General features: G+C 41.9%; 1 protein-coding gene across 1 annotated transcript in view; it reads right to left on the bottom strand.

Moving 5' to 3' along the window:
- The window catches only part of LOC129705407 (putative leucine-rich repeat-containing protein DDB_G0290503), a 558,220-nt gene that overhangs the window by 191,978 nt on the left and 341,625 nt on the right, over nt 1-24,617 (bottom strand). Inside the window, exons 16-18 of the mRNA XM_055648958.1 lie at nt 18,631-18,789; nt 14,421-14,504; nt 2,459-2,605 (exon numbers count right to left, since the gene is read on the bottom strand). Coding sequence (XP_055504933.1) covers nt 2,459-2,605; nt 14,421-14,504; nt 18,631-18,789 — 390 coding nt within the window. The remainder of the gene's footprint in view (nt 1-2,458; nt 2,606-14,420; nt 14,505-18,630; nt 18,790-24,617) is intronic.

Below are 24,617 nucleotides of genomic sequence, written 5' to 3'. Positions count from 1 at the left end.
ATTAAACAACAATTCCCATTTGTAGTTTATGCACAACATTTCATGAATATCACAGAACAGTATTCCGGCAATATTCATTGATGCATTCATTTTTCATCAGTTCATAGTGCTATTTGTATTTGTTGCATCACAAACATATTGAGCAACAAGGATATCCGCTGACAAAAATCTTATAAGAGCAGAGTATAACTCTTGCATATTCAGGAACCTGCGGAACAAACATTACATTGCTGACAGAGCAGACCGCCGAGTCCTTGTCCACCAAGAAGTATGAAATCCAGGGAGTTGGAACCTATTCTATCCCTTCTCCCTGCCCTCACGGCAGGCCACTTCTATTCAATATGTTATCACATGCGTAGTCCAGATTTAAATAAACTACTGAATCACAAATATCATCTTAAATGATGAAAAACCGAGTTAATTAAAGATGCAGTATGTTTTCATAATTACTCTTTTATCATTCTCCGATCAGCTCCTGAGACAAATGGATGGAAGAAGTGCAAGCTTACAACATTATGTTTTAAAATCAAGAGATTGTGATTTGAAGGAGAAATATAATGTGAGAAGATAGGCTGCATATGTGGTAGTTGATGCCTGCCATTATGTGCACATTTTTCTGCACGGAGAGTGAAATGTGTTAGTGTATGTTACTGAACGTGACTGTTGTGCTTGAATATGTAGAATTATGCAAAGATGCATAGGAGCAAATGCATGTTGGGTATGAGTCCTCACAGGCAAAGATGAGTGGTGTATGCAATTAGTAGGAGATACCATTCTAAGATATCACACTGGCCTTTACCACACCCATGAGGTCAATGAAATTCTCAGAGCAGTGTATCCTGACCCTCCGGATTTTATTTCTAACTAGACCAAGTGCATAGTGCATACAGGAATCTGTATCCCCAACGGCGTTTGCGGGGGGGGGGGGCTGCGGCATCACACTCACATTAACCACTCCCCAAACACACAGGTGGGGGGAGGGGGATGAGAAGAGGGGAGGGAGGGGAGAGGAGGAGGAGGAAACAGGACAGATTTGGGAGGGAAAGGAGAGCGGAGTAGGGGGTGAGAGAGAGGGATGGGGAGAGAGATGTGGGGGGGGGGGGATAGGGGAGGGGGGGGGATAGGGAGGGGGAGAGGGGTAGGGGGAGAGAGAGGGGAAAGAGTGGGGGGGAGAGTGGGGGGGGAAGGGGGAGAGGTGGAAGAGTGGGGAGGGAGGAGGTGAGGGGTAGAGGGAGTGATGGAAGAGGGACAGAGGGGTAGGAGGAAGGGGGGCGGGTGGAGAGAGGGAAGGAGGTGGGGTAGAGAGGGAAGGGGGGTGGGGAGAGAGGGATGGGTGGGAGAGGGAGAGGGGTGAGGAGAGGGAAACATAGAAATTAAGTGCAGGAGTAGGCCATTCTGCCCTTCGAGGCTGCACAACCATTCAATATGATCATGGCTGATCATCCAACTCAGTGTCCTGTACCTGCCTTCTCTCCATACCCCCTGATCCCTTTAGCCACAAGGGCCACATCTAACTCCCTCTTAAATATAGCCAATGAACTGGCCTCAACTACCTTCTGTGCCAGTGAATTCCAGAGATTCACCACTCTCTGTGTGAAAAATGATTTTCTCATCTCGGTCATAAAAGATTTACCCCTTATCCTTAAACTGTGACCCCTTGTTCTGGACTTCCCCAACATCTGGAACAATCTTCCTGCATCTAGCCTGTCCAACCCCTTAAGAATGTTGTAAGTTTCTATAAGATCCCCCCCTCAATCTTCTAAAATATAGCGAGTACAAGCCGAGTCTATCCAGTCTTTATTCATATGAAAGTCCTGACATCCCAGGAATTAGTCTGGTGAACCTTCTCTGTACTCCCTCTATGGCAAGAATGTCTTTGGGCATTGTGACATCACACAATGGAACGTTCACCAGGGGCTGGGGCTGGTGCAAAGGCATATGTAAATGGATCCATTCCGATTGGACATCTGCGAGTATTGGGCATTGTGACATCACACGATGGAACGAATCAAAAGGCAGAAAGGCAGCCGGACGGCGGGCGGCAGGCACACAGTTTTAATATATAACTAGACCAAGTGCAAACCCGTTGGGTCTGCTCCCCCAATGGTGTGATCCCCCAACCCAATATTCCACCATGCACCCGTCTCCTCCAACGGAACTGAAGCCATTCCCAAATGTAAGATTCCAGCACTCCCCTGCCTCCCTCAGCAGTGGATTGAAAACAAATTCCAATTGCACCTCCCCTGCCTGCTGCAGCAGTTCCTATTTTCTGTATTTTCCGGAGAAATGAGAGCTCCATTTATCTGTAGTCTGTTCAATATTTCAGGGATCTATCTAGTACTTTGGAGAGCTGTTGGAACACTATACTGCCCCTTATGTGAATGATAGATAAACATTTTACAGGAAAGGTCCATGAGCCGATATAACAATCAAATATAGTTTAGAATATAACAATGACCTCCTTTATGGATTCACGATGAAGTGTTCTGTATTCTTGCAGCTGTTTCTCCAAGCTCTGGACTGCCTTGTCGCTGTTCTCTCTCTCCAACTCTGCTGTTTTAAGCTGTTGTTTTAGATGCTCCATCTGCATCTCAAATTGAACAACCTATTGTGATAGGAAAATAAAGACAAATCAAATGATTGCAAAGCTATTTTATCACCAATGGAAACGTGATTTTTAATAACCGTGCACTAATGGCTTCAGATGCTTGTGAAGCCTAAACAATAAAGCTTTTAATACATTTGTAAATTGCAATTCTAAGAAATAATGATAGCCCTGCTGATTTTAACACATGGTACTTCTACATTGAACATAAATAATTAATGCTTGTGGATTGAGAACATTTTCCAGGTTCCAGAGGCACAATATGCCAAAGGAAAACATTTTTAAATGTAAGAAACATCCAACATCCTCCATAATGGATTCTTAGAGCATTTTGTATTGGAGCCTACCAGGGGGAAGGCAATTCTGGATTTAGTGTTACGTAATGAACCGGATTTGCTTAAGGAACTTGAGGTTAAGGAACCATTATGGAAGTGACCATAATATGGTCAAGTTTAATCTCCAATTGGAGAGGGAGTAGGGTAAATCGGAGGTGTCAGTGTTACAGTTGAATAAAGGGGACTATGGGGCCATGACGGAGGAGCTGGCCAAAGTTGACTGGCATTATGGCAGTGGGACAACAGTGGCAGGTATTTCTGGGAATAATACAGAAGGTGCAGGATCAGTTCATTCCAAAGAGGAAGAAAGATTACAAGGGGAGTAAGGGGCGACTGTGGCTGACAAGGGGCGTCAGTATAAAAATAAAAGAGAAGTACAATGTAGCAAAGATGAGTGGGAAGCAAGAGGATTGGGTAATGTTTAAAGAGCAACAGAAGATAACTAAAAAGGCAATACGGGGAGAAAAGATGAGGTACGAAGGTAAGCTAGCCAAGAATATAAAGGAGGATAGTGTAAAAGCTTCTTTGGGTATGTGAAGAGGAAAACAATAGTTAAGACCAAAGTTGGACCCTTGAAGACTGAAAAAGGTGAATTCATTATAGGGAACAAGGAAATGGCAAATAAACAGGTATTTTGAATCCGTCTTCACTAAGGAGGACACAAACAATTTTCCTGATATACTAGTGGCCAGAGGATCTGGGGTGACGGAGGAACTGAAGGAAATCCACATTAGACTGTAAATAGTGTTGGGTAGACTGATGGGACTGAAGGCTGATAAATCCTCAGGGCCTGATGGTCTGTATTCCAGGGTACTTAAGGAAGCAGCTCTAGAAATCGAGGAAGCATTAGTGATCATTTTCCAATGTTCTATAGATTCAGGATCAGTTCCTGTGGATTGGAGGATAGCTAATGTTATCCCACTTTTAAAGAAAGGCGGGAGAGGGAAAATAAGGAATTGTAGACCAGTTAGCCTGACATCGGTGGTGGGGAAGATACTGGAGTCAATTATAAAAGATGAAATAGCGGCACATTTGGATAGCAGTAACAGGATCGGTCCGAGACAGCATGGATATACGAAGGGGGAATCTTGCTCGACTAATCTTCTGGAATTTTTTGAGGATGTATGTAACTAGGAAAGTGGACACAGTAGAGTCAGTGGATGTAGTGTACCTGGACTTTCAGAAAGCATTTGATAAAGTCCCATATAGGAGATTAGTGGGCAAAATTAGGGCACATGGTATTGGGGGGTAGAGTGCTGACATGGATAGACAATTTGTTGGCAGATAGGAAACAAAGAGTATGGATTAACGGGTCCCTTTCAAAATGGCAGGCAGTGACTAGTGGGGTACCGCAAGGCTCGGTGCTGATACCACAGCTATTTACAATATACATCAATGATTTAGATGAAGGGATTCAAAGTAACTTTAGCAAATTTGCAGATGACACAAAGCTGGGTGGCAGTGAACTGTGAGGAGGATGCTATGAGAATGCAGTGTGACTTGGACAGGTTGGGTGAGTGGGCAGATGCATGGCACGTGCAGTTTAATGTCGATAAATGTGAGTTTATTCAATTTTGTAGCCAAAATTGTAATGCACATTACTATCTAAATGGTAGCAAGTTGGGAAAAGGGGAAGTACAACGGGATCTGGGGGGTCCTTGTTCATCAGTCAATGAAAGCCAGCATGCAGGGACAGCAGGCAGTGAAGAAAGGGAATGGCATGTTGGCCTTTATAACAAGAGGAGTTGAGTATAGGAGCAAAGATGTCCTTCTGCAATTGTATAGGGCCCTAGTGAGACCACACACAGAATATTGTGTGCAGTTTTAGTCCCCTCATTTGAGGAAGGACTTTCTTGCGAGTGAGGGAGTGCAGCGTAGGTTTACAAGGTTAATTCCCGGGATGGCGGGACTGTCATATGCTGAGAGAATGGAGAGGCTGGGCTTGAATACTCTGGAGTTTAGAAGGATGAGAGGGATTCTTATGGAAAAGATTATTAAGGGTTTGGACACGCTGGAGACAGGAAACATGTTCCCGATGTTGGGGGTCCAGAACCAGGGGCCACAGTTTAGGAATAAGGGGTAAGCCATTTAGAACAGAGACGAGGAAACACTTTTTCTCACAGAGAGTTGTGAATCTGTGGAATTCTCTGCCTCAGAGGGCAGTGGAGGCTGGTTCTCTGGATGCTTTCAAGAGAGAACTAGATAGGGCTCTTAAAGATAGCGGAGTGAGGGGACATGGGGAGAAGGCAGGAACGGGGTACTGATTGGGGATGATCAGCCATGATCACATTGAATGGCGGTGCTGGCTTGAAGGGCCGAATGGCCTACTCCTGCATCTATTGTCTATTTGTTTCCAATGTTTAGGATTCTTCAAAGTAGCTTCCAATAATTTGATTAAAAAATACTTGCAGTGCAGTGTTGGATGATCATTGTTACTATCTCAGATACCAAAAATCCAGTGAGGAATTCAATAAACCTTTAGTTTGGATCACAGTTTTACTTTCTACAACTATCAGACTTTTGAACCAACGTGCACAACACTAATCCTAGCTCAGCAACGGAACACTGGGGACCACCTCTTGCACTACCATGCACTTCTGTTTCTACGAGTGCATTTCTGCACTGATGTCCTGTTTTTCGCAGTCTTTTTCCGTTCATGGCCTTGTAGAATTTATGTATAATTGATATTTTTGTGCATTGTCTGAGTCTATATGCCTGTGATGGTGTTGCAAGCCAGATTTTCATTGTGCCTGTCCCTACCTCTTGCACAACCACGGAGTTGCTTTCCTCATTGAGTATTTTTGCACTAATGTCTTGTTTTTTTTGCAGAGACGTTATCGTTTCACTGTCTTATAGAAGTTATCTATGATTTATGTTTCATTTATGTTTTTGCGTGTTTGTCCGAGCCTGTGTGCCTGCGCTGCTGCTGTTGCATGCAAAATTTTCATTGCACCCGTACCTCACTGTACTTGTGAACATGACAAAAAGCTTCACTTGCCCTGTCAAGTAAAGGGCCTGTCCCACTTGGCCGTCATTTACGCGACAGTCCGGTAGTGATGACGGTCGTGCGCGTCATCATGCATCTGGATTTGAAGATTTACTCATGCATTTTGTGTCTCTCAGCGGGACCGGCAGCATCTCTGAAGAGAACCAATGGGTGACGTTTCGGGTCGAGACCCTTCTTCAGACTCAAGAAGAGTCTCGACCCGAAACATCATCCATTCCTTCTCTCCAGAGATGCTGTCGGTCCCGCTGAGTTACTCCAGCATTTTGTGTCTACCTCCAATCGTCTTGGCCCCGCTCTGGGAGTAGGATTGGGGCCGTGAGCCCCAGGCTGAGCTCGGCGATCGTTTGCCTGCTTCTTCTGCTGTTAGAGGTGAGACGATGCGCCGCGCCAGGGTCTTGGGCCTGTCCCACTTTGGCCGTCAGTTACACGACAGGCTGGTGGTGCGCGAAGATTTCGTACAGGACGAAGTCCACACTCCTCCACGCCACTCCATGCGCATGCGCCCGTCTCGCGCTACCCATGTGCTACCCACACGCTAGCGGGTGGCGTAAATGGCGCGTGAATGACGGCCAAGTGGGACAGGCCCTTAGCTCATTTATGTTACCACAGTCCTAAAGTGAGCTGGCAGAATATATTTTCTTCTACAAAACAATTCCTTGCTGAGCGTCAAGGATAAAATGACCCCTGAATGCTTCATAAAGTGAATAGAAAGGCAAATGGTTGCAAAGTCATGGAGCAAAGTGACTGGGAACTGCTTAAAACCTTGAAACCCCCCCCATATATCTTGAATAGTTTGGGGAATAAATTAATAATGGAGGAAGAAACAGGGTAGTGAGGAAAAGCTGCAGATATGGGGGTCGAAGCAGTGATACGTTCTCCTAGTATAATAGTAACACATGGTAAACGGCAATAAAAGACTAAATGATAATGAGCTGAAGATGCAGAACACGATTTAAAACTCGCGAATAATTCAGTGATAATGTGGGGGATGTTTGGAAATAAGGACAAGAATTTTAAGTTGAACAAGTAGTTCAATAGAGAAGAGTTAAGTCATATGACAAATACCAAAGAGAAGCAGCTTCTCCAAAGGTGAAATATATAAAGATAATCCAAGAAAGCTATTGAAAAAGCATATTATTTGATACTGTAGTTAGGTTGTAGCTAATCAGAAGCCAACATTCAATACCTACTCTGTTAAAATAATAAAAGGAGGAAGGAAAATAGTAAGGCAATGAAAAGGCAGAGGAACGATTGATAAAATAATAAACAATGGGCCACAAATTACACTAATACAAAATACTTCATACTTTTGAGCAAATCAGATAGAAACATGTCATGCCACGTATGCACAATTTTTCATCAGACTAGTCATTCAATGCAGAGATCACCTTAAATCAGGTGGGAAATTATTTGAAGCATTTCAGTTCCTCTTTGGATTCACATTTATGTTACCAAAATGAAATTTTTTCTCAAACCTGATTGCTTTTTTATGAATTACTGGAATTGCAAAAACCCAAAGCTATATCAAATGTAAAGACTGCAGGGTATTACCTAGACCACTGGGAAACAAAAGTCATGAATAAGCTACAATTTTCCAAAGAAGAGATTGTACATTCCATCAATTAGCATTCCAAGCTAAACTCATCATTCACTGGTTTATTGTCACCCAACTGCTTCTATTCTCAATTACAAACACATTCAACCAGGTCTTGGCCAAAAAAACATGAGATTGTGGAAGATAGACACAAAAGGCTGGAGTAACTCAGCAGGATAAGCAGCATCACTGGAGAGAAGGAATGGGTGACGTTTCGGAGACCCTTCTTCAGACTGAGCTTTTTGTGTCAACGTTCGGTTTAAACTGCATCTGCAGTTCCTTCCTACATATGAGATTGTGGAAGTACTCTATAAGACTGTACAGTGCTGTGACCTATCTAATTCCATTCATTTCCCCTCTTCTACTACCCATGCCCAGAAGCTAAATATTTCATGCTTTCAGTCATTATAGAACCCAAGATGTACTACTGCAAGTTGAAATTCAACCCGAGTGTTACAATATAACACATAAAGGTTTATTTTCTCCAATTAAGACACTTTGATGCAAACCACTTAAATTAATTTAGGCTCACATCATTCTCCAATTATTCCCCTTGTTTAAGTGCAAGACTGCAATGCTAGCTAGTTCTATCAATAGCAGTAATTAGGAATATCACTCGTTAATTGCAACTGGTGAGGAATTTTCAGGTAGTTTGGAATTTTGCCAAAAGAAACTTTACATTTTTGTATTTTTAAATCCATAAACCAAACTCATAATGTAATTATGCCCCTGTATTGAAGTGTTTGCATTCATTTCTGCTTGCAGTCTGACCCAGCAGGAGATTGGACAGAGTGCAACTGCACACGATTCACCCCAATCCTGATGTAATTTCTCTGTTATATTTCATGGACATCATTACATTATCAATACACGCCCTGAACATTGAATGATTAACGACAGAAAATGAATCAAAAGATTGTGATTGACAATTTTCATGATAACTCAAAATACCACCATGAAAATACCAGGCTCAGAAATAGAGCATTAAACGTAGAACAGGGTTCTGTGGCCCACCATATCTGTGCTGCAAATGGTGCAAAATCATCACTTATCCACTGCACATAACCCATATTCCTCCATTCCCTGCATATCCATATGCCTATCCAAAGGTCTTTGAAATGTCACTAACATATCTGCTTCAACTACCACCCCAAGCAGAGTGTTGGCACACACCACTCTCTGTGTAAAAAAACGTATCCCGCACACTCCTTTAAACTTTGCCCCTCTCACCTGAAAGCTACGGTGGAGTAGACTTGATGGGCCGAATGGCTTAATTCTGCTCCTAGAATTTATGAACGTTTGAATTATGCCCTCTAGTATTTGACCTTTCTATTCTGATAAAAAGATTCAACTGTCTTTCTTATCTATGCCAATCTGAATTTTATATACTTCTATTAGGTTTCCCCGCAATCTCCATCATTCCAGAGAAAACAATCCAAGTCTGTCCAACCTCTCCTTGTAGCTCATACCCTCTCATGCAGGCACCATTCTTAAAACATCTGCACCCTTTCCAAGAGTTATGCATTCTTTACTACTCTATCCACTTGTGTTTCCACTTTCAGTGAGTTATGGAATTGGACCCCAAGGTCTCTGTACACCAATGCTGTTAAGGGTCATGCCATTAAATGCATATTTTCTCCTTACATTTGACCTCCCAAAGTGCAACACCTCATACTTACTAGGATTAAACTCCATCTGCCATTTCTCCATCCATTTCTGTAGCTGATCTATATCCCACTTGCATAGTTTGATCGCCTTCCTCATAGTCCATGACCCGAGCAATCTTGCTGCCATCTGCAGTTATTAACCAGCCTGCTTACATTCCAGTTATTTATATATATCATAAACATCAGCGGTCCCAGTGTATATCACTGCAGATCTCCACTGGTCATGGACCTTCAGGTAGAATATCACCCATCTATTTCCTGCCTTTATCTTAGGTCAGAGCACCTCACTGTGACTTTTATCTATGACACTCTGCCTGCCCCGGATAATCCTGAGGACATCCAGCTGCAGCTCCAATTCCTTAACACGGTCCTTATGGCGCTGCAGCTGATTGCACTTACTGCAGTTGTAGTCCTGCGGGGCACTGGAAATGTGCCTGACTTCCACCAACATGCAGGTGGAGCATTCCCTATCTTACCTTTCATCTCTATGACAAACCTAGAAAGAATAACCCAGAAAAACAGCCTGAACGTAATCTATTACTCTTTTCTCAGATTTCTTGCCAAAGCCTCTTAAACTAAACCCCAAATGCAGCACGATCCCGCCACAAAGCACTTCATCTCTATACAGCCTCTCTCCCAACCATCCCGCTCCCAATAGGCCATCCCACTAAATCTTCCTTGCCCTTTATTGCCTGCTGTGGCTCTTCCTTCGCCAATTAAAGGCCTGCTTTTCAAGACCTGCTTTCACTTGAAACAAAGCCTCTTTTTAATCAAAACGCAGTTTCCATTCTCCTGCCGATTTATCAAAAATGCCTTCTCTCCTCTCAAAATGGCTGCTCACCAATTTTCACTTAAAGTTGTGAAATCCAGGTGCTTTGAAGTGACAGTAGAGACATAATTTTTAAATGTTATTTATACCTTCCCCTCAGTCATTTTAATGCATTGAAAATACATATTCGCTGGCAACTGTGAACAGAGATCAAAGCCTTCAGTTCACAGATGCAGTGGAAGTGCAGTGCAGAAATTAAATTACAATCTGGAGGTCCTAGACTAACAATCCAGAAGTATGAGCACAAATCCCAACAAGATAGCCATGGAATTTAAACAATGTATAATCTGGAATTAAATTGAAAACTAGTTATTATTACAGGACTTTCCGAGGTAATGAATGGATTATTTTTCCAGACACCCATAAGATGATTTTGGCCGTATTGAAAAGTGTACAAAAATCATTCAACATGTAACCATTTGTCCACAGTATTGAAATGAATGCATCAAAAGCACATAGTATTGATTAAAAAAAGAACAATTATGAAAAGTGTAGAGAGGAAGGAAGCTTTAATAATGCATATATCAGATCTCTGAATTTAATAACCGTATTTGCATGTAGAATGTTCATAGATCAGGCATTTGTAACCCAGGACAACATGTAATGATCACCTCAAAACAACAAGCCAATTTGATTCATTTATGGCTGTTAGGGGAGGAAGTCTGTCATCCTTATCCACTCTGGTGTACATGCGACTCCAGATTGACTCTTAAATTCAAACTCAAGAATTGACCATTTATTTGCCTTGAAAAACTCCTTTGTTGGTTTAGCAGTAGGTTTGGGATCACTAGGTACACAAAAATGCTGGAGAAGCTCAGCGGGTGCAGCAGCATCTATGGAGCGAAGGAGATAGGCAACGTTTCGGGGTGAAACCCTTCTTCAGACTGATAGGGGGTGGGGGGAGGCGGGGAGAAGAAAGGAAAAAGGAGGAGGAGCCCGAGGGCCGAGGTAGAAAGGGGAGGAGACAGCAAGGGTTAACAGAATTGTGAGAAATCAACGTTCATGCCACCAGGATGCAGACTCCCCAAGTGGAATATGAGGTGCTGTTCCTCCAATTTCCGGTGTTGCTCACTGTGGCTGTGGAGGAGGCCCAGAACAGAGCGGCCGGATATGGAATGGGAGGGGGAGCTGAAGTGCTGAGCCACCGGGAGGTCAGGTTGGTTAGTGCAGACCGAGCGGAGGTGTTCGGCGAAACGATCGCCAAGCCTACGCTTGGTCTCACCGATATAGATCAGCTGACATCTAGACCAGCGGATCCAATAGATGAGGTTGGAGGAGGTGCAGGTGAACCTTTGTCACATCTGGAACGACTGCTTGGGTCCTTGAATGGAGTCGAGGGGGGAGGTAAAGCGACAGGTGTAGCATCTCTAGCGGTTGCAAGGGAAAGTGCCCGGGGAAGGGGTGGAGCGGGAGGGAAGGGAAGAATTGACAAGGTAGTTGCGGAGGGAGCGGTCTTTGCGGAAGGCAGACAGGGGGGGAGATGGGAAGATGTGGCGAGTGGTGGGGGTCACGTTGGAGGTGGTGAAACTAACGGAGGACTATTTGTTGTATGTGCCAGCAAGTGGGGTGAAAGGTGAGGACCTGGGGGACTCTGCCCTTGTTGCGAGTGGGGGGGGGGGGATGGGGAGAGAGAGCAGTGTTACGGGGTATGGAGGAGACCTGGTGCGAGCCTCATCTATAGTGGGGGAGGGGAACCCCAGTTCCCTGAAGAATTAGGACATTTGCGATGCCCTGGTGTGGAACACCTCATCCTGGGAGCAGATGCGGTGTAGACGGAGGAATTGGGAATAGGGGATGGAGTCTTTATAGAAAGCAGGGTGGGATCACTGTCTTGCTGTAGAATGAACTGCCGGCCAATGGGTTTTGAGGCATTTGTTTGAACGTGAGCAGATAGGATCTGTCTATACACTTCAGAATTCATTATGCTACTACCATCAGCAGTTGTATCATCGGTGAAGATAAGTGAGCCAGTACCTTCAGCAGCGATACACGCCCACCACTGTGTTTCACAGATGAGGTGATATGCTTTGGATCTTGGGCAGTTCCTTCTCTCCTCCATACTGTGCTCTTGCCATCACTCTGATATAAGTTAATTCTCATCTCATCTGTCCACAAGACCTTTTTCCAGAACTGTGATTACGCTTTTAAGTACTTCTTGGCAAAATGTAACCTGGCCATCCTATTTTTGCGGTTAACCAGTGGTTTGCATCTTGAATCACAATCACACTTTATTCGCCAAGTATGTTTTGCAACATACGAGGAATTTCATTTGCCAGGTCAGTCATACAATTAAAAGCAACAGATCACTCAAAACACATTTTAAAATGAATATCCACCATAGTGACTCCAACACAATGCTCACTGTGATGGAAGGCGAAATAAAGTTCAAGTCCCTTCCCTTAGTTCTTCCTCGGTTGTGGGCTTCGAGCCTCCGTCGACGGGACAATCTTGACTCCCGTAGCCGGCAGCTTTTGTGCCCTTCGCATCATGGCTATCAGCTCCCGCATCGGGGGATGTCAGCTCCCCCACGTCGGGCAATCGAACCACGCTTCAGGGCTGGTCGATCCTTCCGTGAGGTTGGAGCTTCCCGACTAGCCTCTCCCGACTGCGAGCTTAATGGTAAATCCGCGGTCGTCACAGTGGGAGTGACCCCAGGCAAGGGATCAGCTCCGATGTTAAGTCCGGGCCCCGCGATTGGGCTCAAAGTCAGTCCAAGGAGGCTTCCAGCTCCATCGATGGTAGGCCGCAGAGCGCGCCGGAGAATGTGGTCCGAAAATTAATCTCATCTCCGGCAAGATAAGAACTTGAAAAAATGTTTCCCCCGATCCCCTCTCCCTTCCCCCACATAAAACAAACCGAAGAACATTAAAGCACACCCCTGCCTCTGTATTTCTGTTCATGAAGTCTTCTGCGGACAGTGGTCTGTGACAAATCCACACCTGAAGAGAGTTTCTGATCTATCGGACAGGTGTTTGCGGATTTTTCATTATTATAGAGAGAATTCTGTCATCAGCTGTGGAGGTCTTCCTTGGCCTGCCAGTCGCTTTGCGATTAGTAAGCTCACCATTGCTTTCTTTCTTCTTAATGATGTTCCAAACAATTGATTTTGGTAAGCCTATGGTTTGGCTGATGTCTCTAACAGTTTTATTCTTGTTTCTCAGTCTCATAATGGCTTCTTTGACTTTCATTGGCACAACTTTGGTCCTCGTGTTGATAAACAGCAATAAAAATACCCAAAGGTGATTGAAAGACTGGAGGAAAGACTTAGAGCTCTCTTATTAAGGAGGTAATTAAACACACCTGAGCAATTACAAATACCTATGAAACCATGTGTTCCAAATATTATGGTGCCTTGAAATGGGAGGACTATATATAAGCACAGCTGTAATTTCTAAATGGTGAAACCAAAATGTATAAAAATACCCTTGAATAAAATTGGACAATGTGCACTTTAACCACATGTGATTATTTTTCTATTACAAATCTCAAATTGTGGTGTACAGGGGCAAATAAATAAATTATGGGTCAAACATTATAGAGGGCACTGTAAATGTCTTTGGGATGAAACCAGAATACTAAGGAAACCCCCCCACACTGTCACAAAGAGAATTTCACATCATCAGTACATGGAGTCAGGATTGAAGATAGATTGCAGGAGCTGTAAGGCAAGCATTTGACGAAATGGTGACTTTGTTGACAAGGCCGTTTCAAGAAGCTATGGACTTGCATCCCAAGATCCCTCTATACCTCAATGCTCCTAAGGATCCTGCCATATATACTTTCCACTTACGTTGGACCCCAAAGTGCTGCACCTCAATTTGTCTGGATTACTTCCATTTGCCATTTCTCTACCCATATTTTCAACTGATCTATATCCTTTGACACCACTCTTCGCTTTCCACAACTATCAATTTTTGTGCCATACTTACTAATCAGCCTACCATTTTACTCTAAATCATTTTTGTAGATATGACAAAGAACAGAGGTCCCATCAATGATCCCTGTAGAACTCCACTGATCACAGACCCCTAGTCAGAATAACAGCCCTCCACCACTACGCTCTCTCTTGCATGGCCAAGCCAATTTGGAATCCAATCTATCTCATTTCCATGGATGCCAGGTGCTATAATGTTCTGGATCAGTCTACAATGAAGGACCATGTCAAATACTTTGTTAAATTCCACATCGACACCTTCCACTGTCATACCCTGATCAATCATCTTTGTCACCTCTTCAAAAACCTAAATCCTGTAAGACATGACCCCGCCTCTGCATAAAGCCATGCTAACCTTCCTGAATAACCCCATAAACATGCAATTATTTGGAATAATTTATCTTTTCTTACACAAAACTCTGAAAGATGCAAATGTATAGAATACTTACAGTTTCTTCACTTGCATTAGCTTTGTCCTGCATGACAATCCTTTCATTTTTCAGCTTGTGAATTAATCCTTCTTTCCTACGTAACTAAACCAAAATAAAAATTAATTAAGCAAAAATAGTTTACTTTTAGCCAGATATATATGACAATGGTTCTGTTTTCCTAGGCAAAAGTCATATTTTTTAAAGATGTAGTGAAGTAAAACTCTTTTCTGTGTAAATAACTTATTCTTGTTTCATAGGCTACATTACAATGAATTATGGACAGCAAACAATTATATATAAAATACAGAGTAACATTTGGTCATTCTGTTCTCAATGAGATTGGACCAAAGCATTTCACTTGTGCTATCCAGAAGTAAATCAAATATGTTTTCTTTAAATGCAGCTTAGGATATAGCCATTACATGTATTGACTTTTCATAGTTTCATAGGTTATCTTTGAATTATAAAAACAATATTTGGTGACAATCCTAGATTTTGCAGAGAGAGCTGAGAAGATTTTGACTCGATTAAATAAATGTCCAAAACGCAAGATGTATTATTTAGAAGCAATGACGTTCTCAAACATCTAAAATCATAGGAATATAGAGAACAGAAGGATTTTTGTTAGCCGGTTCTCAATAGTCGGTCCTGCCTTTGTTTTTTTATCTAGATGTTGCATGTTTTGAAGGCGCTGGTTTGTATTTTGCAGTTCGTATGTTATGCAGATACGGTATGGTGATGGTGCTAATCAAGAATATTTAAACTTATAGGTCGACACAAAATGCTGGAGTAACTCAGCGGGACAGGCAGCATCTCCGGAGAGAAGGAATGCTTCTCCAGAGATGCTGCCAGTCCCGTTGAGTTACTCCAGCATTTTGTGTCTACCTTCGATTTAAACCAGCATCTGTAATTCTTTCCTACATATTCAAACTTATGCCTGATTAAGTTAACTATTGCTTTGTTCCAGATCGTATAAAGCTTCTTGAGCATCCCTATCCAGCCAAATGTATTCAATCACAGTCCAGAATGATGAATTGTATGTATGTAATTCAGAATCTTGAGGGATTCAAAAAATGAGTTACATCTGGTGTCATATTGCAGAAACCAAAGACAAATTTGGTGATTGTTTTGAAGAAATACCTCAATCCTATCCACGAGTGTGACTGCTTTTCCAGCTGCCTGTCACTTTTTTTATTGCACTTTGACCTCTTTGTACTTGAGCATTTACGTGAAAATCAGCAACTCGTTTTCATTCTATGTATTTTAATCCCTCCAGGACTCAAAACCAAATTAAACTACTTCAGATAACAAGGACTTTCAGTAGGAATTAACTGTTTTACTAATACGATTGAGTTTTCTGAAGAGGTGACGAAGGAGATTGAAAAAGGTAGGGCAGTGGATGTTGTATACATATATTTTAATAAGGCTTTGAATAAGGTCCCTTGTGGTAGGTTGATCCAGAAGATTTAAGATGTACAGGATTTATGATAACTTAGTTATCTGGCTTATGCATAGAATTCGTTGGGTTGTGGTGGAAAGTAGAGATTATTCCAGCTGGAGGTCTGTGACCAGTGGAGTTCCACAGGGATCAGTGCTGGGACGTCTGCTATTTGTGATATCTATAAATGACCTAGACATAAATGTAGATGGATTGGTGAGTAAGGTGGCTGATGGGGTGAAATGTGAGGACTATTCCTGTTGCGGGGGGGGGAGGGAGAGCAAGAGCAGAACGTGGGAAGACCTTGTCTGTGATAGAAGAGGAGAACCACTGCTCCCTAAAGAATGAAGACATCTTGGATGTCCTGGTATGGAACACCTCGTCTTGATGGAGACAGAGGTATTGGGAGTAGGGAATAAAGTATTTGCAAGAGGCTGGGCAGGAAGAAGTGTACTTTTCAGGAGACAGAGACCAGGTACCAGAATTCTGCCTACACAAGAGTGTTTTAGCTACAGGGAGCGGTTGAATAGATGAATTGTTTTCTCTGGAACATTGGAGGTTGAGGGGAGACGATAAAAGTATACAAAATTATGTAAGTCATAGATAGGGTAGACAGTCAGAACCTTTATTCCAGGTTTCACATGCCCAGCACTGGAGACATTGCTATAAGGTTTGTGCCGAACATGATGGCAAGGTGATCTGATCTGTCTATATGTGATCCATATCCCACTATTCCCTGCACTTCCATGCGCATTGTTACAGAGATAGGATGAATAAGTTAGGTCTTTATTCTCTGGAGCGCAGAAGGTTAAGGGGGGACTTGATAGAGGTCTTTAAAATGATGAGAGGGATAGACAGAGTTGATGTGGACAAGCTTTTCCCTTTGAGAATAGGGAAGATTCAAACAAGAGGACATGACTTCAGAATTAAGGGACAGAAGTTTAGGGGTAATATGATGGGGAACTTCTTTACTCAGAGAGCGGTGTGGGATGAGCTTCCAGTGGAAGTGGTGGAGGCAGGTTCATTGGTATCATTTAAAAATAAATTGGATAGGCATATGGATGAGAAGGGAATGGAGGGTTATGGTATGAGTGCAGGCAGGTGGGACTAAGGGGAAAAAAAAGTTGTTCGGCACGGACTTGTAGGGCCGAGATGGCCTGTTTCCGTGCTGTAATTGTTATATGGTTATATGGTTATACAGTGAGCGGGAGAAAGTTTAATGGAGCTGTTGGGTGGTGATGGAGGCACATATGTTGGTGGTGTTTAAGAGGCTTTTAGATAGGCACATGGAAGTGCAGGGAATAGTGGGATATGGATCACGTATAGGCAGATCAGATCACCTTGCCATCATGTTCGGCACAAACATTGTGGGTTCCTGTGCTTTCCTGTTCAAGGTTAATCGCCATTTTTGTGTTTAGTCCGAGAGACACAGTATGTGGAGGATCAGATTACAAAATACTTTAAGAGTGAATGGCATAAACCCCAGAAGAAATGTTTTACAGGAAAAATGCTATCCTGCTGGCATTCAGCAACTGGATGATGATCGATGCATACACAGCACCTGAACAATTTTAGTAACCATATACAACTTAATGACAGTTGCAAGGATGAAGAGCACCACTGTCACTTACCAGGAAGCATTGTCAAAAGAAACATTTTGAAGAATATTCCTGGTAGAAATAAATAGGCAACGGTACAAAAGAGCAAGAAATGCTCAAAAATCAAATAAAAAATAAATAGACAAGAACAAATCTAAGGGAAGAAACAAAAAAAGCACATTTATTTGAACTGCTGTAAATATAGCAGCCATGGTTTAGTTTAGTTTTGAAGAAAACAAAGACAATAAATATGGAAGGTAACATCCAAAGCAGTTGGTGTTTTAACCCTTTTCTCTCTCATGGGGAATGTCAGTGGGCTTTGCCTGACAGCTTTCACACGATCTTGATCTGCTGTATAATGAGTAAAATGTTATCTATGTAGGTAACATTGTACACCATTGATGATATAGGAATACATATTGATCCATGCATGAAAAATAAAGCACAGTCCTCTCAAGAATAGGCATCAGATTGAATTACTGAAAGACACCTGGTGTATCTCAAAATAAAATCTACAATTCTAGCATCCCTTACATACTAATCCAATTTCCAGGTCAATGACTCCTGTGAGATACTGAGGCTACAGTTCATGGAGTATGAATGGGAATAAGTGACAGAGAAGGGATTACCACAAGTAAAGGGAATGTGTCATTTGATATAGACTATTATTTCAAACATATTTTGAAGGGAATATGCCAATGATTTTTTATTTAGCTAAATATAAAACACTAGAGGTTGATAAAAAAAAATATCAAATACTAGATGGCACAGCTTTAAGCTGAGAGGGACAAAGTTTAAAGGAGATGTGCAGGGCAAGTTTTGTTTACATAGATGGTGGTGAATATCTGGAACGTGCTACTGGTGGTTGAGGCAGATATGATAATAGCATTTAAGAGACTTTTGGATAATGGAGGGATATGGATTATGCACAGCCAGATAAGAGTTGGTCTTGGTATTATGTTTGGCACAGATATTGTGAGCCGAAGGGCCTATTCTTGTGCTGTACCGTTCTATATTCTATAAATTAATTAATATGTGAAGAGCAAGTGCATAATATGCTTAAAGTACAGTATGTCAAATGCTTTCATTTTTCATTCAAAGTATATGTATACACTGATGCAGAAGATAAAATTGCAAGAAATTGCAAAATGGTTTAATCTTGATGATCGACTAAATGGATCTATTAACTGACCTCCGTTGTCATCACATTCTGGTCAGTTTGCACGGCTAAATTCTCCATCTCCAGCTGTGCATGAAGCTGTCCATTTTCTTCAACCAATTCCCAGCAATGTTCCTGCAGTCGGGCCCTCTCATCCTCAAGCTGTTTAATTGTCTGTTCCAGTATTGTCATCTACAAAGGTAAGAATACACAACATCAACGTTAGCTCTTAAATAATAAAGCACGGTCAATTTATATTAAGCAGACAAAAATGTTTACTTGAATAGGATCAGCTTTGACACAAAATCACATGTTTTTATGTAATTTGGCATAAAGAAATTAAAATGTAATACTTATTAACTTCCTTAGAGAAAGTGACGATAATTTTATGTACTGCATGGTGGCACAAGCACTGAAAAGACAGGAGCAGAAATATTGATGATTTTGCAGGCATGGTTGCCCAATCCATAAAGCCATTCTGCGATGGAGTACACAGATGATAATGAACAAAAACTTATTGCACCATGTTATCTTTTGGTGCTCTGTGCAAGTATACTGTAATCTAGTAAAATTCTAGTGATTCTAATAATCGAGTAACCTTCCTAATATATTTCTGCCAGTCATGATGTATAACATTTTACTTTCAGAGACTATATGAAGAGACTTGGAAAATTTGTTTTGAAGGAACACAATTAGGATCTTTCACTTCTCGGTCCACCAAGGTCCTCGGGAGCTCATGGTTACCAAACATTTTAATGCCTTTTCCTGTTCCCATACAACCCTTTCCATCCTTGGTCTCTTCAATTGCCAGGGAGAGGCCACACGCAAACTGGAAGAAGGGCACGTCATATTCTGCTTGAGTAGCCTTCAACCCAAAGAAATGAATACTGAATTCTCCAATTTCAAGTAATACCACCTCCCTCTCTCCCTGGAAATCCTCCCAGTGCTCACAAATGTTTCCCACCATCTCCCACCATTCTAGTCACCCTGCATCTTGCCACTCTTCCATATGCACATCTCCAATTCCTGGGTTCCATATTTCCATTTTATTTCCCCCCTTCTTCCCCTCCCCGATGTCCCCTTCCACCCATGTCCCTTACTCCAACTTTACATTTCACTCATCCTCTTCTTTCCTTATCTGACATTATTTTGTCCCCTCCTCACTTTCCTCCACCGTCTGCCAATCACCCTTCCATCACCTTTATCCACCTAAAAAATGACACAAAGCGCTGAAGTGACTCAGCAGGTCAGGCAGCATCTCTGGAGAAGCCTTCTTCAGTCTGAAGAAGGGATCCGACCTGAAACCTCACTCCAGCACTTTGTTTTTTGCTTGTGTTATCTGAAAATTACATGGGTTGTTGCTTCCAGACAACTATTCAAACATATTCTGAAATAATATGCAGAAGCTGATAAATCTGACAGATAAATTACCATGTCTATCTTGACAGCTTTAATATCCCTTATTACAAAGCCTTGGTTCTTTCTTGCTACATGAGAAGAAGTGTGTAAAATCTTCACTGCTCCTGATACAAAATCTTCACTGCTCCTGATACAAAACTTTGGCAAACATTTGAGTGAATTATTGAGCATAATTCTCTGCACTATCACAGTCCTAGAGAATGATGGCTTCCTGTACCTGCAAAACAGGGACCACGTGGCATAGGACAGGAACAAATCAAATGGCATGTGACCTTGCTCCACTTGTATAAAGCTGAGAATGACATTGCAATTTTACGACTAACTTGAATTTAATTGCAATGAATCAGAATTATGCCAGCAGTGACCTTTTATCAACAATAACCACATTCGAAAATGTTCCAGAGCCAAACCAATTAAGCCAACAATTTGTTTTGTTGCATAATTTACTTTGACAAGTTTAGGCAAAGCACTCCAAAACTCATATGATCTCTAACCTAAGATAAATAATAGCACAGTAATTTGACAGTGTAATGTGCAAACATTTAAGCTTTATAATAACATAATTATGCTTTTATGTCAACTTAACCTATCAAAATCTGATCTATTCAAAAAAAATGATATATTTCAAGAATAAAAAGCTGTATCGCAATGCTGAATTTAAATGAAGCAATCTATTTTTCATCTTTTTATTTGAATTATATTGTTGTTCTTCACCCAATAATACAAGGGAGAAAAAAAGCAGCATTCTGTAGTACTGAGATCAGACATTGCTGGAGTCTGAGATAGTGATCAAGAGTTCAAAATCAATTTGACTATTGATTGACTGGTTAGGAGTTCTGTTGTTCTGAATGAATTTTCAGTCATGGGATTTACTTTTGTGAAGATGTGCAATTGGGAATTAAGATTTTTATGTATACTGACATAAATCAAATAACCTTATAGAACTAACATGTTGTGAAGCATCAACAGATGGATATTGTCGCTTTAAGTGATGTGGTTAAGAGTTATGACAGCTTCAAAAGTAGCTACCGCTTTTAATCAATACTATGAAGGAAAAAGTATTTCTGAATACTACACAGGAATAAGAGATGACTAAGAGATGGAAGAGAAGCTAGATGTTAGTGTGTGGATCTTCGTGCAGAATCCATTGAAGAAGTGAAAGTAAATTTGACAGTAGGCATAGAGGGACTTAGCCTAACCAGACAAGAAAGAAAGATAACTTGCCATACAGCAACAGGCTCAATAAGTAGACTCTGCAGGAGGTGCCACGAGTGAATTGCTCAGGAGATTAACCAAAACTGGTCATCATATAATACTTACTTTGAAGAATTTCAGCAAATTTCTTTAGTAGAGTTTGATATCTTACCGCATCTACATCCAGATTTATGATGACAATGGTTACTTATGTGGTGGAGAGTGTGTGTGTGTGTGTGTGTGGGGGGGGGGGGGGGGGGGGGTAGTGTGTGTGTGTGTGTGTGTGAACGGTTGGTTATTGTGTGTGTGTGACGCCGCAGGCCGCCCCCTCCCCTCGCAACCGCGCGTTGAGGGGACAGGACCCAACGGGTCCCACTTGGTTTAGTGATATTTAAAACCTTGAACATTACATGATATGTTCCCATATCGTTACATAACATTATTATTTTTTTTAATTTAGCTGACAAATAAAGTTAATTCTCCCCACAAACCTGGCCAACATGTTATTTGAAAGAAACAAAAATTGTACCTAGGAAAGAACAAAAACTGCTTGTCGTAGTTTGGTTCAGAAATTCAATTTCATTTAGAATTGAGCCTCAGAAGTGCATCAATCGTTGCTTGAAATATGTGCAAGCAATAAAGAAATGTCTATTTCTTTAAATTAATTTAAGTATTGCCTATGCCAGTATATAGTTTTAATCTTTCTCTAAAATACTCATATCTGAGCAATCATGCTATGATATCTATATAACTAAATGTCTCATCTTGACCACTTCCTGTCTGTGCTCTATATTGATTTTAGAAAAAGCGCTACCATATATCGCTATGATTTTTGGCCATCTTACTCACAGTCCTCCTCCACTGAGGCAGCCATGACGATTTGTCCGATCGATTAAAAATAAAAAAAGTTATGAAAGTTAAAAAAATCTTGAGATCATCTGATTGTTCCTCTCACCTGTCAGTCACCATGATGAAGGTAATGCCCCTTCCGGGGGGGGGGGGGGGGGGGGGGGGCATTACCTTACAAACTCTACTAAAACTGAAATGGCAGTGGAAATCAAATGAAATGAAAATGAAATGAGTTGTTTGGCATGACTTGTGCTTGAAACTGAAATGGCAATGTAAATCAAATGAAAATGAGATGAGTTGTAAGGCCTGCCCTGTGCTTAAAACTGAAATGGCAATGGAAACCAAATGAAATGAAAATGAGATGAGTTGTTTGGCATAACTTGTGCTTGAAACTGAAATGGCAATGTAAATCAAATGAAAATGAGATGAGTTGTTTGGCCTGCCCTGTGCTTGAAACTGAAACTGAAATGGCAATGGAAATTAAATGAAAAAAAGATGAGTTGTTTGGCCTGCCCTGTGCTTGAAACTGAAATGACAATGGAAATGAGATGAAATTAAATGAAATGAGTTGTTTAGCCTGCCTGAAACCACTCATTTCGGCCCACAAGGCCCCTGTTAGCTGAGAAAACAGTCCCTTTTGCCCAAAATGCACGTATTAGCCCAGGAAGAGCATTTTGGCTCAAAAGGCCCATGCCAGGCCAGGAAAAGTCCAGAAAAAGTGCCTTTCACTGAGTTTTTAAAAAAAAGAGTCCCTTCAGCCCATCAGGCCTGTACAAGCCTTGGAGGAGTCCCTTCGACCCATCAATGTATTCCCATTGGCAAGTATTAAACCTCAACCCTGTATTTTTCTCCCTCCCTTCATTGGCTCCCTGTGAGATCCAGGCCAGGAGAGACTTTCCTCCTTCATTGCTGTGATCTACAGAAATGGATGAAAAATGTCTAAAATTGATTCTCCACCCTCTCCCCCTTCTACCTCACAGAGTCTCTCACCTGTTTTGGGCAGAATTTCTGGCAGTTTCTGAGCTGCCAGCCCACCACGCCTGAGTGACTGAGCTGTCAGCCCACCAAGCCTGAGTGACTGAGCTGCCAGCCCAAGAATCCATTTGGCCAACAATGTCCATACTAGCCCTCTGGAAACCAGTCCCTTCAGCCCACAACACCCATACTAGTGCTCCAGAAAGCTCCCCCCCTCCCCCCCCCACTGGCCACCAATATTGGAATTGGTGGAGAGGTGGAACATTGCTTTGGGGGACCAGCGCTCATGTGGGGGACCAGCCCACATGGAAACCAATGGGTCCCACTTAGTCTAATCATATTTAAATGCAGATCGAAAATTGTCTAATGCTAGTATTTTGTTGTGTGATTTGCAAACAGTACTGAATCAAACAGTATAAACTAATAGTCAGTAGCTACTGGAAAATGGAGGCACTGATTTACATTTTGAACATCTATAATTTTTGAAAAAGTAGTGTTTCTGAATTTAAAATCATAATTTCTGTCAAATGAAAGTGCAATATTTCACAATTCTGAGTATTGCATCTGAATTTTTGGGGGTTACATCGGGAGTAACTCAGCGATTCAGGCAGCATCTTTGTGGAAAAGGAATACCTGATGTTTCGGGCTGAGACTCTTCTTCGGACAGAGAGTCAGGAGAAAGTGAGACGAGAGATATAGACAGTGATATAGTGAGAGATAGAACATGCGAGTTACATCACTGTAAAATAATTCAAAACCTCAACCCTGCTGACAAAGTCAGGAGAGAGTTTTCCTTCAATTCCCATAGTTTCTTGAATTCCCCAGTTCTTGACATCAAAGAGTTCTATTCATTAATAATATGAAGAATATACAATTTAAACGGATTTTGTTATGTAGCAAAGTAAAGGTAACATTAAAGTTTAAAACTAGCAAAATAATATTAGGAAGATAGACACAGAAAGCTAGAGTAACTCAGCGTCTCTTTAGAAAAGGAATAGGTGATGTTTTGGGCCGAGATTCTGCTTCGGGCTGAGAATCAAGAGAAAGGGAAAACAAAAGATATAGACCGTGATATAGAGAGAGATAGATCAAATGAATGCAAGATTGGAAAAAAAAGTTACCATGATCAAGGGAAGGTGGAGACAACAATGGTCCATCAATATACATACTGTTGGGTTGTTAGCAGCCCAAATGAAATACGAGGTGCTGTTCCTCCAATTTGCATTTGGCCGTACTCTGACAATGGAGGAGGCCCAGGACAGAAAGGTCAGTGTGGGACTAGGAGGGGAGATAAAGTGTTTGGCAACCGGGAGATCAGGTGGGTTTATGCGGACTGTGCGAGGATGTTGAGCGAAACAATCGCCCAGCTTACGCATGGTCTTGTGATATACAAGAGCCCACACCTGGGACAACGGATACAGTAGATGAGGTTGGAAGAGGTGTAATTAAACCTGAAAGGGCTGTCGGGGTCCCTGGACAGAGTCATGGGAGGAGGTATAGGAACAGATGTTGCATCTTCTGCAGTTGCAAGGGAAGGGAATATTTTGGGTGGGAAGGGATGAGTTAACCAGGGAGTTGTGGAG

This window comes from Leucoraja erinacea, chromosome 17 (genome assembly GCF_028641065.1).
Source record: "Leucoraja erinacea ecotype New England chromosome 17, Leri_hhj_1, whole genome shotgun sequence".
Lineage (NCBI taxonomy): Eukaryota > Metazoa > Chordata > Chondrichthyes > Rajiformes > Rajidae > Leucoraja > Leucoraja erinaceus.
Note: the sequence above shows the minus strand (reverse complement) of the source record. Positions and strands in the feature narration are given on the sequence as shown.